General features: G+C 41.2%; 1 protein-coding gene across 3 annotated transcripts in view; it reads left to right on the top strand.

The window, feature by feature from the left end:
- LOC122544716 (uncharacterized) overlaps positions 1-14,797 on the top strand; it is a 51,763-nt gene extending 36,966 nt beyond the window's left edge. For all 3 annotated transcript variants that reach the window (XM_043684009.2, XM_087980665.1, XM_087980652.1), the window contains exon 11: positions 14,534-14,797. In XM_043684009.2, coding sequence (XP_043539944.2) covers positions 14,534-14,734 — 201 coding nt within the window. In that variant the 3' untranslated portion in view covers positions 14,735-14,797. The remainder of the gene's footprint in view (positions 1-14,533) is intronic.
- Positions 14,798-15,142: the final 345 nt, after the last annotated feature.

Raw genomic sequence — 15,142 nt, 5'->3', positions numbered from 1 at the left:
CAATCCCATCTTCACCACTCTATCCACATGACTAAAGTCTGTTAGCCTAGGCCTCTATCTTGCACCCTCTCACAGCCATTTGGAATTGGACAAAATTCTCCGCTTGAGGCAGAATGAGGATTTTATGAAGGTTCACCATTACTTTTGGATTCTTGGTACTATTTATGAAGTCCAGAAACCTGTTTAGCATATTAACAGCTTTCTTAACCTGCCTTCCCACTGAGAATGATTTAAACCCCTATAGCCCTGGGTCTCTTTGATCCTGTATGCTTACACAGTTGTATCCTTTTTTAAAAATTGTCTTTGCTTATTCTTCCTGCCAAAATATGTTACTTCATATTGCCCACATTAAATTACATTTATCACACACCCATCTATTCCATAAGCCTGTATCTCCTCTTGAAATTTATCACCAAATTTCTCAGTTTTGTGTCATCTGCAAATTCTGAAATGGTTTCCTTCACTCAAGTCTACATTATTACTCTGGTTCAAGCAATGTAGGTAATTCCAATGTTCTGGGGAAACCCAGTACACCACTTCCAATTCTCCCATGAATAACCATTCACCAGAATTTTTCTGTTCTATCATTCACCCAGCTTTGTATCCATCCTGTCACTGTCCCTTCTATTCCACAGGTTTCCACCTTTGTTCACAAACCTGCTAAAAGGCACATTAAAAGAAGTCCACATCAACCATACTACTTTCAATACCCTCCGAGTTAATTTATCATAAGATTTTATCAACACTGTTTGCCCTTAATAAATTTGTACTGGCTTTGCTTAATTAATCCATATTTGTCCAAATAATAATTTTCTTCTTGACTATTCCTTCTAAAAGCATTCCCTCCGTTGAAATTAAGTTGACTGGCCCATAGTTGTTGTGTTTCTCCTTGCACACTTTCTGAACTGGTTTAAACATTTTCATTTCTTTAGTCCTCCACACTATCACTGTATCAATTTAATTTCAAAATTATGGCCACTCTCTGAATCACTTCCAATCTTATTTCTTTTAGTCTCCATCCAAGATATCTCATCTAGCCCTGGAGAGTTACCAATTTTAATTTCTACCAGCCTTTCTAATAATTTATCTTTATCAATTTTCAATGTATCCAGTGTCTCAACTACCTCATCTTTCACTGATTTTAGCAACGTTTTCTTCCTTTGCGAAGACAAAGGCAAAGTACTCATTTATTATCTCAAGCTATGCCTCTGCATTCATGTGTAACTCCACTTTTTGGTACCTGATTAACCCAATCCTCTTTTTGCCCTTCTTAGAAAATGTAATTGTGGATGCATTGTTACTTTATATATGCTTTTAGAAAACATTTGCATTTAGTTTTTTTGTTGGATGCCAGTTTCATTTTCGGTCTTCCGTGCTCTTATTTTAACTTCCACTTCCAAATTCAACATTTTATATTCATCCTGATTCTTCCTTGTATTATCAAACTGGAATCTGTTGTACACATGTTTTTTTCTGCTTCAGCTTACCTCTCTAGCTCTTTCACAATACAGGGTTCTGTTTGCCATATTTTTCCTGATTATGGGAACTGAACACATTTTTCTTCTTTAAAGACAGCCTATTGTTCCACTCCAGTTTGGCCTGTCAGTCTGTGATTCTGATTTACTTGGGTCTGAATCATTCTCACCACATTGAAATCAATCCTCCCTCCAGTTAGATCTTTCTGCAAATTTTTTTTATACTTTCCCAAAATTTATCTAAAAAATTCTGATCATTATAATCAATATCTCAAGTTTCCTTTAATGATACTTGATCCATTTGAATCACCTAATTCTAAAGGAACAAGGGAATTATAGAAAGGTGTAAACATCATAGAGAAGTTTAATGTGGAACTTTAATTACATATATTGACTGGGAAAGAGGAGGTGTAAGGGGCAATAGTGGTAAAACATTATGTTCAGGAGAATTTCCTAATGCAGCAAGTATCCGGCCCAACAAAAAGGAAGCTTTATTCAATCCAGTTCTTGTGAATATGTTGAGTAAAGTAGATAAAGTGGTAGTGGGGAGCATTTAGGGGACTGATCATTGCATCTAAGGTTTAGGATGACGGACAGTCATCAGTCAATCCAGATTAAGAATAATCAACTGACTTCAGATGGGACTTTAAGTGGCAAGAAAGTGAGTTTGTAAACAACTTTTCACAGAGTAATTTGAGCCCACTGTTGTGGCAGGTTTAATGGAGGTATTCAAGAGGGCATTAGATGATATTAAGTAGGGGAAAAAAGCACAAGATTACAATGGCAGGACAGTAGTTCTCTGACATTATGGTTTAGTGCCAACACAAACATGATGTATAGCCTCCTTCTGTATCGTAATGGTTCTGTGATTCTTTCCTCGTTGGACTAGAGACAGACAGATGTAGAAAATTCTCCCCTTCTCTGCTGCCCTTTGTAAAGTCAACATTAGAATACTTAAAGTGTCCCTGATAATAACAATTTGATAGTTATTGCACCTCAATGAAATTTTCTTGCAGGTTTGAACACTTCCTGGATTAACCAGGCTATTTAACTAAAATTAGAGGGAACCAAAATGGCTTTTTGGAAGTGAAGTCAGCAGTTTAATGTGGGCTGTAATCCAACAGTTGATTACAAGGAGACTTTGTAAAGTGTTAAAAATCACACAACACCAGGTTATAGTCCAACAGGTTTATTTTAAAGTACAAGTTTTCAGACCATTGCTCCTTCATCAGATAGCTAGTGGGGCAGGATCATAGAATTTGTAGTAAAAGATCAAAGTGTCATACAATTGATGCAATGTATTGAACAATTCTAGATTGCTGCTAAATCTTTAATCACTTAGAATGGGGATGCAAGTTTTGATTGATTAATAGGTAAACCCTAGAACTTCTTTTACATGGATGGGTTGGACCGAAGGGTCTGTTTCCATGCTGTATAAATGACTCTAAGTCACAGTCCCGAGACAGCTTAGGGTTTTATATAAAAAAAAAGTGACATCTCAGATTAGACAATGCATTGAAGGTATGAGGTTAGAGTCTGTCTGTATCCCAACCATGAGTCAGATTGGTTCTATTTCCAAAGTAAGAATTTATAAAATGTCACATGAACTGACTGCCCACAGATTGTGTTCTTTTTGAATACAATAGAATGTACCTATGAATATAAATCTGTAAATACAAATTCACTCTATAGACTTATATGTGTGTGCATGTGAGAGAGAGAGTGTATGTATGAGAGTGTATGTATGGGTCTGTGTAAATGTGATCGTGAGGAAGTGTGTATGTGTGCTTGTGTGAGTAGTGGAGTCACTGTAGTGTGATATAAACCCAAGATCCCAGCTGAGGCCAGATATGCAATAACGCACAGTTGCTGAGCAGAGGCTGATAGCCAAGGTCGGTATCTGTTAGGACGGCCTCACCTGGGACTTTGGGTTCATGTCACACTACAGGTGACTCCACCACACTATACTCAAGTGATCATCCTCAAGCAATCACACGCGCCCCCTCTCATATACCCTGTGACACTCATGCACACACTATAAAGCATGCATACTCTTCCTCCACCCCCCAACACACACACACACATCTAGGGGTGAATTTACATTTGCAGATATATTCTATTTTATTCAAAAACACACAATTTTATAAATTCCTACTTTGGAAAATAGAACCAGTCTGACTCCAGGTTGGGTTACAGACAGACTCTAACCTCACACCTTTAATACATTGTCTAAGCTCTGGGATTTGCATATTAATCAATTGAAACCTGCATTCTAAGTGATTAAAGACTTAATAGAATCTAGGTTTTTTTCAATACATCTCATCAATTGTATGACACTTTGATCTTGTACTATAAATACTGTGTGGTATGATCCTGCCCCACTAGCTATCTGATGAAGGAGCAGCACTCTAAAAGCTTGTACTTTCAAATAAACCTGTTGGACTATAACCTGATGTTGTAAGATTTTTAACTTTGTCCACCTCAGTCTAATTCCGGCACCTCCACATCATGGGCACCCTCATTTTTAAAAGGCAACCCCTTACTGCTAGATTCTCCCTTAAGAAGAAACTTTTCTCTATACGTATATCCTGTCAAACCCCTCACGATATGAAGTGCTTCAATCAAGTCATCTCTTAATTTTTTAAACTCCATGTTTAACTCTTAAAATTCAGTGTCAACATTAAAGGTGTCTCCTGGGTTGTTTAATGTGTACTCCATGACACATGAATTGGAAACAGCTATCCCTCATTTGGAGCTCCTGACGTGTTCCTAAAAACAGCAGGCTAAATGAAAACGATTTTCACACGAGTAACATTCAACGTGGGTGCCGTAACTTTCTGATTTTTTTTTACACAAAAACCTTGAACCCAACAGTTGCTCCTTTATTAAAGTGTTTTAGGTGTTGGAGGTGATTTCCTTGAATTCCAGGAGCAGCAATTACTGTTTTATATGCTGTTGCATAACTTTGGAACTATGGAGAAAAAATGTCAAAACAACAGCAGTTTTAAAAGGGAGTAGAACAGACAAAGGAAGAACATGGTGAGGTCAGTACAGGAGAGAGAGGGAGAAAATCTGACACCACAGTAAACCTGCGCAGTTACTGCATTTGCTGTATGAATTCATGTATCGCTGGACATCGGAGTGCGTCTGGAAAAATTAAAAAACAGTGAAATTCACAACTGATCTTGGAGGCATCTGTTTGGGAAAGGTTACAGCACAGAAGCAGATAAGTGGATTTTAAGTGTGGCCTTAAAATAAGTCTGCAGTAGTGAGTAGAATGGGTTCTTTCTTGATTATATGTTTTATTAATTTATGTCTCTTGATTAAACTTAAAATATAACCCATAAGTATTAATTTAACTTGGAGCAGTGTTTTGGAGAGGAATAAGACATTGTTAATTTCTGGGTCTGTAGATTGAAAGAAGCAAAAATGACCCTTAGTAAAATGACATGCTCTTCTTGTCGGATGTGGGAGTTTAGGGAGAGTCTACGGGTTACTAAGGATTATATCCGCAATAAATGCCATTGGTTGTGAATCCTATCAGATCAAATGGATCGGTTGGAGAGGCAGTTAGAGGCAACAAGGAATTTACAAGTGCAAGGGGATGTGATGGATGGCAGTTATAGGAAGAGGGGAAAGTCTCAGATACAATTACATTGATGGGTTAACTCAAGGAAAGATAAGAGAGGTAGGCAGGTAGTGCAAGAGTCTTCTGTGGCTATCCACATTTCAAACAAGTATTCTGTTTTGGAAAATGTAGGGGGTAATGGACACTCAGGGGTACATAGCATGAATAGCCAAGTTTCTGGTATTGAGACTGGCTCTAGAGTAATGGGAGGTACGTTGGGTTCCAAGCAATCGTTTGTGCTCAGGGGCTGTCTAATCCGAGGTACAGACAGACGTTTCTGTAGCCAGCAGCGAAAAATCAGAATGGTGTGTTGCTTCCCTGGTGCCAGGATCAAGGATGTCTTAAGGAGGGTGCAGAATGTTTTCAAGGGGGAGACGGACTAGCAGGAGGTCATTGTACACATTGGAACCAACGACATAGGAAGGGAATAGGTTGAAATTCTGAAGGGAGATTACAGAGTTAGGCAGGAATTTCAAAAGGAGGTCCTCGAGAGTAGTAATATCTGGATTACCCCTGGTGCTATGAGCTAGTGAGGGCAGGAATAGGAGGACAGAGCAGATGAATGCATGGCTGAGCAACTGGTGTATGGGAGAAGGATTCACATTTTTGGATCATTGGAAGCTGTTTTGGGGTAGAAGTGATCTGTACAAGAAGGACGGATTGTACCTAAATTGGAAGGGGACTAATATACTGGCAGGGAGATTTGCTAGAGCTGCTCAGGAAGATTTAAACTAGTAAGATTGGGAGGTGAGACCCAGTGAGATAGTGAGGAAAGATTTCAATCTGAGACTGGCACAATTGAGAACAAAGGCGAGTCAAACAGTCAGGGCAGGCAGGGACAAAGCAGAGAATGAGGCAGGACAGATAAATTAAACTGCATTTATTTCAATGCAAGAGGCCTAACAGGGAAGGCAGATGAACTCAGGGCATGGTTAGGAACATGGGACTGGGATATCATATCAATTACAGAAACATGGCTCAGGGATGGACAGGACTGGGAGCTTCATGTTCCAGGATACAAACGCTACAGGAAGGACAAAAAGGAAGGCAAAAGAGGAGGGGGAGTGGCATTTTTGATAAGGGATAGCAGTACAGCTGTACTTAGGGAGGATATTCCTGGAAATACATTCAGGGAAGTTATTTGGGTGGAACTGAGAAATAAGAAAGGGATGATCACCTTATTGCGATTGTATTATAGACCCCCTAATAGTCAGAGGGAAATTGAGAAACAAACTTGTAAGGAGATCTCCGCTATCTGTGAGAATAATAGGGTGGTTATGGTAGGGGATTTTAACTTTCCAAACATAGATTGGGACTGCCATAGTATTGAGGGTTTAGATGGAGAGGAGTTTGTTAAGTGTGTAAAAGAAAAGTTTCTGATTCAGTATGTGGATGTACGTACTAGAGAAAGTGCAAATCTTGACCTACTCTTGGGAAATAAGGCTGAGGTGACTGAAGTGTTGGTGGGGGAGCACTTTGGGGCCAGCGACCATAATTCTTTTAGTTTTAAAATAGTGATGGAAAAGGACAGACCAAATCTAAAAGTTGAAGTTCTAAATTGGAGGAAGGCCAATTTAGACGGTATTAGGCAAGAACTTTCAAAAGCTGATTGGGCGCAGATGTTCGCAGGTAAAGGGACAGCTGAAAAATGGAAAGAATGAGATAACAAGAATCCAGAGAAAGTATATTCCTGTTAGGGTGAAAGGAAAGTTTGGTAGATCTAGGGAATGTTGGGTGACTAAAGAAATTGCGGGTTTGGTTAAGAAAAAGAAGGAAGCATATGTCAGGTATAGACAGGATAGATCGAGTGAATCCTTAGAGTAGAAAGGAAGTAGGCGTATACTTAAGAGGGAAATCAGGAGGGCAAAAAGGGGACATGAGATAGCTTTGGCAAGTAGAGTTAAGGAGAATCCAAAGGGTTTTTACAAACACATCAAGGACAAAAGGGTAACTAGGGAGAGAATAGGGCCCCTCACAGACCACCAAGGCAGCTTTTGTGTGGAGCCGCAGGAGATGGAACATATACTAAACGAATATTTTGCATCAGTATTTACTGTGGAAAAGGACATGGAAGATGTAGAATGTAGGGAAATAGATGGTGACATCTTGAAAAATGTTCATATTACAGAGGAGAAAGTGCTGGATGTCTTGAAATTCACAGAAATGGATAAATCCCCAGAACCTGATCAGGTGTACCCTAGAACTCTGTGGGAAACTAGGGAAATGATTGCTGGGCCTCTTACTGAGATATTTGTATCATCGATAGTCACAGGTGAAGTGCCGGAAGACTGGAGGTTGGCTAATGTGGTGCCACTGTTTAAGAAAGGTGGTAAAGACAAGTCAATGAACTATAGACCAGTGAGCCTGACGTTGGTGGCGGGCAAGTTGTTGGAGGGAATCCTGAGGGACAGGATGTACATGTATTTGGAAAGGCAAGGACTGATTCGGGATAGTCAACATGGCTTTGTGCGTGGGAAATCATGTCTCACAAACCTGATTGTGTTTTTTTTGAAGAAGTAACAAAAGGATTGATGCGGGCAGAGCGGTAGATGTGATCTATACGGACTTCAGTAAGGCATTCGACAAGGTTCCCCATGGGACACTGGTGAGCAAGGTTAGATCGCGTGGAATACAGAGATAACTCGCCATTTGGATACAGAACTGGCTCAAAGGTAGAAGACAGAGAGTGGTGGTGGAGAGTTGTTTTTAAGAATGGAGGCCTGTGACTAGTGGAGTGCCACAAGGATCGGTGCTGGGTCCACTACTTTTCATCATTTATATAAATGATTTTGATGTGACACCAAAATTGGAGGTATAGTGGACAGCGACGAAGGTCATCTTAGATTACAACTGAATCTTGATCGGATGGGCCAATGGGGTAAGAAGTGGTAGATGGAGTTTAATCTAGATAAATGTGAGGTGCTGCTTTTTGGGAAAACAAATCTTAGTAGGACTTATACACTTAATGATAAGATCCTCTGGAGTGTTGCTGAATAAAGAGACCTTGGAATGCAGGTTCATAGCTCCTTGAAAGTGGAGGCGCAGGTAGATAGGATCGTGAAGTTTTATGAATGTGATAGATTAAAATTTTAAGTGATATTTGAATGATATGCTTTTCTTTACTGGTCAGAGTATTGAGTACAGGAGTTGGGAGGTCATGTTGTGGCTATACAGGACATTGGTGCAATTCTGGTCTCCTTCCTATCAGAAAGATGTTGTGAAACTTGAAAGGGTTCAGAAAAGATTTACAAGGACATTGCCAGGGTTGGAGGATTTGAGCAAAAGGGAGAGGTTGAATAGGCTAGGGCTGTTTTCCCTTGAGCGTTGGAGGCTGAAGGGTGAATTGATAGATGTTTGTAAAATTATGAGGGGCACGGATAGGATAAATAAACAAAGTCTTTTCCCTAGGGTGGAGGAATCCAGAACTAGAGGGCATAGGTTTAGGATGAGAAGGGAAAGATATAAAAGAGACATAAGAGGCAACTTTTTCACTCAGAGGGTGGTACGTGTATGGAATGAGTTGCCAGAGGAAGTGGTGGAGGCCGGTACAATTATACCATTTAAAAGGCATCTGGATGGGTATATGAATAGGAAGGGTTTGGAGGGATATGGGCCAGGTGCTGGCAGGTGGGACTAGATTGGGTTGGGATATCTGGTCGGCATGGACGAGTTGGACCGAAGGGTCTCTATCCGTGCTGTACATCTCTATGACTCTAATCGATCCAAAATACGTTGTCAACTTGCTGCTTTTACTAACATAATACTCTTACTCCTTCCTTAACTTATTTCTTCCTGCCTTGTGCTTGTAGCCACTATTACTTCCCTTTTTTCTCCATTTCCCACTCCAAAAGCTCTTGCTGCTTCCCACTCACCAGTTCCATCCCCCAACCCTAAACTTCACTCCATTCAACACTTTACATCTCACCTTTCTCATTCACTGCCCCCTCCCAATTTGCCTCGCTGTTCCTCGCTATTCCTCCCCGAACTCATACAACTGGTTCAAACATCATCATTCAAATTTCACTTAAAATTTTAATCTATCACATTCATAAAACTGTCAGAATAAGAAAACAGCCATTCAAAAACCTTGTCAATAAACATCATCCTCCAAGAGCTCAAAATTGTCAGAATAACACTCATGGTACACTTGACAGCTATAACAGCCCTTGCTGAACTAAAACCATTATTGAGATTTAATTTTCAATCAAGCATTGATAATTAAATTCTGTTTCACAACTGTGTCAAAGCCCCAAGAGCAAAAAAACTATTAAAGACTTTGAAGATGTTGCGTTACTTTACTGTTCCTGTACTTCAAAACTGAACAAATGGCTGACTGACACTCAATAATACAAGGCTATTGTTGACAGTAAATTGGAAACTGAGAACTGTTCAATGCCAAAGGGGATTGTAATCAGTTGTAAAGACTATTCTACTTTCGTATGCCAGTTCATTTTAATTGTCACTTTTCAAAACAAAGCACTATTAAAATTCAGTCTATTAAGAAAACATTTAACTTTACATGTTGTGCTAAGTTAGTAACAACATTTGTACATGCAATTCAAAAAATTCCCAACTTCAGACTAGCATTCCCATTTTTCACTACTGCTTTGAGTTGTCATGAACCATGCTGTCTCCCAAAACAGGACTGAAGCCTGAAAGGGAGGTGGTAGCTTAGTAATAATGCCACTGAATCAGTGATACAGAGCACTAGGTTACTGCTGTCAGGAGTTTGAATCCCACCATAGCTGATCATGAAATTTGAAGTCAAAAACCATGAATTAAAAGGGTCAGCTAATAGCAATCATGTATTGGTTAACAGCCCATGTGATTCACTAATATTCTTTAGGGAAGAAACTCTGGTTTGGCCTATATGACTTCAAGGAGAAAGTGAGGTCTGCAGATGCTGGAGATCAGAGCTGAAAATGTGTTGCTGGTAAAGCGCAGCAGGTCAGGCAGCATCCAGGGAACAGGAGAATCGATGTTTCGGGCATAAGCCCTTCTTCAGGAATGAGGAAAGTTTGTCCAGCAGGCTAAGATAAAAGGTAGGGAGGAGGGACTTGGGGGAGGGGCGTTGGAAATGCGATAGGTGGAAAGAGGTCAAGGTGAGGGTGATAGGTCAGACTGGGGTGGGGGTGGAGAGGTCAGGAAGAAGATTGCAGGTTAGGAAGGCAGTGCTGAGTTCTATGGATTAGACTGAGACAAGGTGGGGGGAGGGGAAATGAGGAAACTGGTGAAATCCGTGTTCATCCCTTGTGGTTGGAGGGTTCCTAGGCGGAAGGTGAGACGCTCTTCCTCCAACCGTCGTGTTGTTGTGGTCTGGCGATGGAGGAGTCCAAAGACCTGCATATCCTTGGTGGAGTGGGAGGGGGAGTTGAAGTGTTGAGCCACAGGGTGGTTGGGTTGGTTGGTCCGGGTGTCACAGAGGTGTTCTCTGAAACGCTCCGCAAGTAGGTGGCCTGTCTCACCAATATAGAGGAGGCCACATCGGGTGCAGAGGATGCAATAGATGATGTGTGTGGAGGTGCAGGTGAATCTGTGGCGGATATGGAAGTTTCCTTTGGGGCCTTGGAGGGAGGTGAGGGGGGAGGTGTGGGCGCAGGTCTTGCACCTCCTGCGGTTGCAGGGGAAGGTGCCGGGAGTGGAGGTTAGGTTGGTGGGGGGGGTGGATCTGACGAGGGAGTCACAGAGGGAGTGGTCTTTACGGAATGCTGATAGGGGAGGGGAGGGAAATATATCCTTGGTGGTGGGGTCCATTTGGAGGTGGCGGAAATGACGGCGGATGATGCGCTGTACATGGAGATTGGTGGGGTGGTAGGTGAGGACCAGTGGGGTTCTGTCCTGGTGGCGGTTGGAGGGGCGGGGCTCAAGGGCGGAGGAGCGGGAAGTGGAAGAGATGCGGTGGAGGGCATCGTCGACCATGTCGGGGGGGAAATTGCGGTCCTTGAAGAAGGAGGCCATCTGGGTTGTACGTTTTTGCAACTGGTCCTCCTGGGAGCAGATGCGGCGGAGACGAAGGAATTGGGAGAATGGGATGGCGTTTTTACAGGGGGCAGGGTGGGAGGAGGTGTAGTCCAGGTAGCTGTGGGAGTTGGTCGGTTTGTAGTAGATGTCCGTGTTGATTCGGTCGCCTGAGATAGAAATGGAAAGGTCAAGGAAGTGGAGGGAGGAATCTGAGACTGTCCAGGTGAATTTGAGGTCGGGGTGGAAGGTGTTGGTGAAGTGGATGAACTGTTCAACCTCCTCGTGGGAGCACGAGGCAGCGCCAATACAGTCATCGATGTAGCGGAGGAAAAGGTGGGGGGTGGGGCCAGTGTGGTTGCGGAAGATGGACTGTTCCACATATCCTACGAAGAGGCAGGCATAGCTGGGGCCCATGCGGGTACCCATGGCTACTCCTTTCGTTTGGAGGAAGTGGGAGGATTGGAAAGAGAAGTTGTTCAGGGTGAGGACCAGTTCAGTCAGTCGAAGGAGGGTGTCAGTGGAAGGGTACTGGTTGGTACGGCGGGAAAGGAAGAAGCGGAGGGCTTTGAGTCCTTCAGACCTACAGAAAAGTAGTTGACCCTTAAACTACTCTCTGAAATGCCCTACCAAACCACTCAATTATATCAAAACCATTGCATCTATCACTTTCCCTGGCAGTTCATTCTATATATGAACCACCCTCTGTGTGAAAAATTTGTTTCTCGGGTCCCTTTTTAAATATTTCTCCTCTCACCTTAAAAATATACTCCCTGGTTTTGAAATCTCTCAACCCTCAGGAAAATACCTTTGCTGTTCACTTCTATGCCCTTCATATATAAAACCTCTATGGGGTCACTTTTCAACTTCATACTCCCCAGTGAAACACTGTTGGAGTTCAAACAACTCAGTCACAGGACATCTCTGCCTGAGCTCTAGAAAGTATTTTCCTAGGCACAACTATTTTTAGGTGTTTCAATGATCTTTCTTCCATCATTACACTCAAACATGGGACATTCACTGATTATGCAGAGCTCAGCACCATTTGTAGCCCCTCAGATTTTTCAATTCCAGCTAATGATATTACTGGTCAAGTCCGATTCCACACTAATCTGCCTTAGTAGATCATATTTTGTTTTGATTTTAACAAGGTGGTTTTTGATTGAAACATAAGCATTTAATGTTGGAGCTTTATTTTTAACAATACAGATGTTTATTAAGCAAAAGGAATTTAAGATAACAGCATAAATCAGACATAAATACAAACATAAAGATTTTGAAACACAGATATATAATCCCATTAATCCCAAAGCACTAAACACTGCTGTATAATATCCAAAAGCAACCATAGTACAGTACTCACTCCAGAAAATTCCTTTCTCTAATATGACAACAGGTTTATTTTGACTTTAACTTACAGTCTGAAAAATCTGACAGCTCCAGGAAGAAGCTATTGCACACCAAGGTTTAAGTGGTCTCCGCTTCAAATAAACTTTTCAAGTTTTAATCCAAACATTTCTGGTCCAGGACTTAGCTCCTTACCCCAAGTAATCTAATGTTAACAAATGTAATTATATTTCCCCTCTTTCTCAGGAATGACTTTACGTGTGAAAATGACTGTTGAACTGCCCAAACTGAAAGTGACACTGAAAAAGTCTCAAAGCGACAGGGGTTTAGAACATAAAACATAGAATATAGAACAATACAGCACAGAACAGGCCCTTTAGCCCTCGATGTTGCACCGACCTGTGAACTATTCTCAGCTCGTCCCCCTACACTATCCCATCATCATCCATGTGTTTATCCAAGGATTGTTTAAATCTCCCTAATGCCCTTACCACCGTCTGAGTAAAGAACCTGCCTCTGACATCTGTCTTAAATCTATCACCCCTCAATTTGTAATTATGCCCCCTTGTACACGCTGACGTCATCATCCTAGGAAAAAGTTTCTTCCAAGTGTAAAAAAAAGTCCAGACATTTTGATCAAAATCTTTGAGACATAATTGTTTATCTTGCTTGATTGTAAACCACACCCCCCAAAATAAATAAAAATCCATTTAGTTCTGAAAACTAGCCCTCTGTTTGTAAAAAGCACAGTAGCTTCAGAAATGTTCAAGTTAGTTATTAATTAATTCAGACACATAAAAACCAATATGACACTCCTACAAAATCCTAAAAGCCAGTCTACATCACAAGATATTAAAGCAGCTTATGTTTATAAGCAGAATGACCTGGATATCTCGGCATGAGCTAAAAGAAAATGGCAAATAATGTTTGTGCCAGGCAAAAACCCACTCCAAGCTCAAAAGATCTGACCACTGCCCTTTAATGTTCAGTGGCATTACCACCACTGAATTTTCTCACAATCAATCGGGCGAGCTGGGAGCAGGTACAAGAAGTCATTGACCAGAACCTGAGTTGGACCAGCACACACATACTGTGACTACAAGAGCAGGTCAAAAACTAATAATTCCACAGCCAATAGCTTGCCTTCTGTCTCTTCAATGCCTGACCACTGTTGACAAGCCAAATTGAGGAGTGATGAAATATTCTCTCCGCTTGCTTGAATGCAATTCCAACAACATTCAGAGTGCTCAGTACCATCCATAACAAAGTATCCTGCTTGCTTGGCACCCTATTCACTGTTTTCCACTTTCAGTTCCCTCATGATTGGTATTTAATGGCAGCATGAGCACCATATGCTGTAACTGCAGTCATTCATTCAGATTTCTCTGACAGCATCTTCCAAACCCTCAAACAAGGGCAGATGTACGGAAACTCTACTAGCTGCATGTTCTCCCCTAAGCCATATACCATCCTGGTTGAGATCAACAAGTCCATTCCTTCACTTTTGCTGAGTCAAGATCCTGGCACTTCCTCCCTAACAGCACTGTAGGTATACCTACACCCCAAGATCCACAGCAGTTGAAGAAGGTAGTTCACCACTCTCTTCTCAAGGGCCATTAGGGATGGGAAATAAATGATGGCTTAGCCAATGACGCCCATCTCCCATGAATAAATATTTTAAAGAACTATAGCAGTGGTCCCAAAAACCCATCTCCACAATCAAGCCAGCAAGCAGAAGAGTGTTGCTTGTAGGCTTGCTACCCATATCATGAGATGTTACAATGCTAACATCAAAAAATTTTCAAGTGACATGAATGGTGCAAGAATACCAGAAGAGTTCTTTGCCCCATTTTTTTAAAAGCTGCCTGTCTTGGTTCAAGGTCTCAAGTGTCTCTTTTCACATTCACAATTAAGATTGGGTAGGTTTTCAACTTAATATACAATTACATATAAACCCTAGGTCTAATATGTTGTAATGTTATTGACATTTACTGTGGACTAAGGTTTACTTGATTTCAGTTGACTTAGTCTTGTTTAATTGTAATCATTAAAACTGAAATATTAGGGTAATTGTTTCTAAAAAAATCACATTGATATGCTTAAAATTTAAATTCCTTCAATGCAGCTTTCAAGTAAGGAGGAAGAACTTTCTCAAATCTACTCAGAAATACAATTGTTTGAACAGGACATTTCTACTTTGAAGTCCCAGAATGCAATGGATCAGTCCTTCGGCTCTGAAAAATGGCAGCAACTTGCTAAATCGACCAGCTCTGTGATGGAATTAACTGGACCAATGAGGAGAAGAATTAAAACAAAGACTTACTAATGGTTGGGTCAATTACATTCTGACTTACAGTGAATGTCGATGAAATAAATAACAAAAAACCTGTGTCTCTTAAAAATGTCATTGAAAACTCATTTCTAGGGTATAGGTTTGCTCACTGAGCTGTAGGTTTGATATCCAGACGTTTCATTACCTGGCTAGGTAACATCATCAGTGGCGACCTCCAAGTGAAGCGAAGCTGTTGTCTCCTGCTTTCTATTTATATCTTTCTCCTGGATGGGATTCCTGGGGTTTGTGGTGATGTCATTTCCTGTTCGTTTTCTGAGGGGTTGGTAAATGGCATCTGGATCTATGTGTTTGTTTATGGCGTTGTGGTTGGAGTGCCAGGCCTCTAGGAATTCTCTGACATGTCTTTGCTTAGCCTGTCCCAGGATAGATGTGTTGTCCCAG

The sequence above is a fragment of the Chiloscyllium plagiosum genome, unplaced genomic scaffold (assembly GCF_037043375.1).
Source record: "Chiloscyllium plagiosum isolate Xiang-an unplaced genomic scaffold, Cpla_swu_hap1 HiC_scaffold_3, whole genome shotgun sequence".
Classification (NCBI taxonomy): domain Eukaryota; kingdom Metazoa; phylum Chordata; class Chondrichthyes; order Orectolobiformes; family Hemiscylliidae; genus Chiloscyllium; species Chiloscyllium plagiosum.
This window is presented reverse-complemented; position numbering and strand designations above follow the sequence as displayed.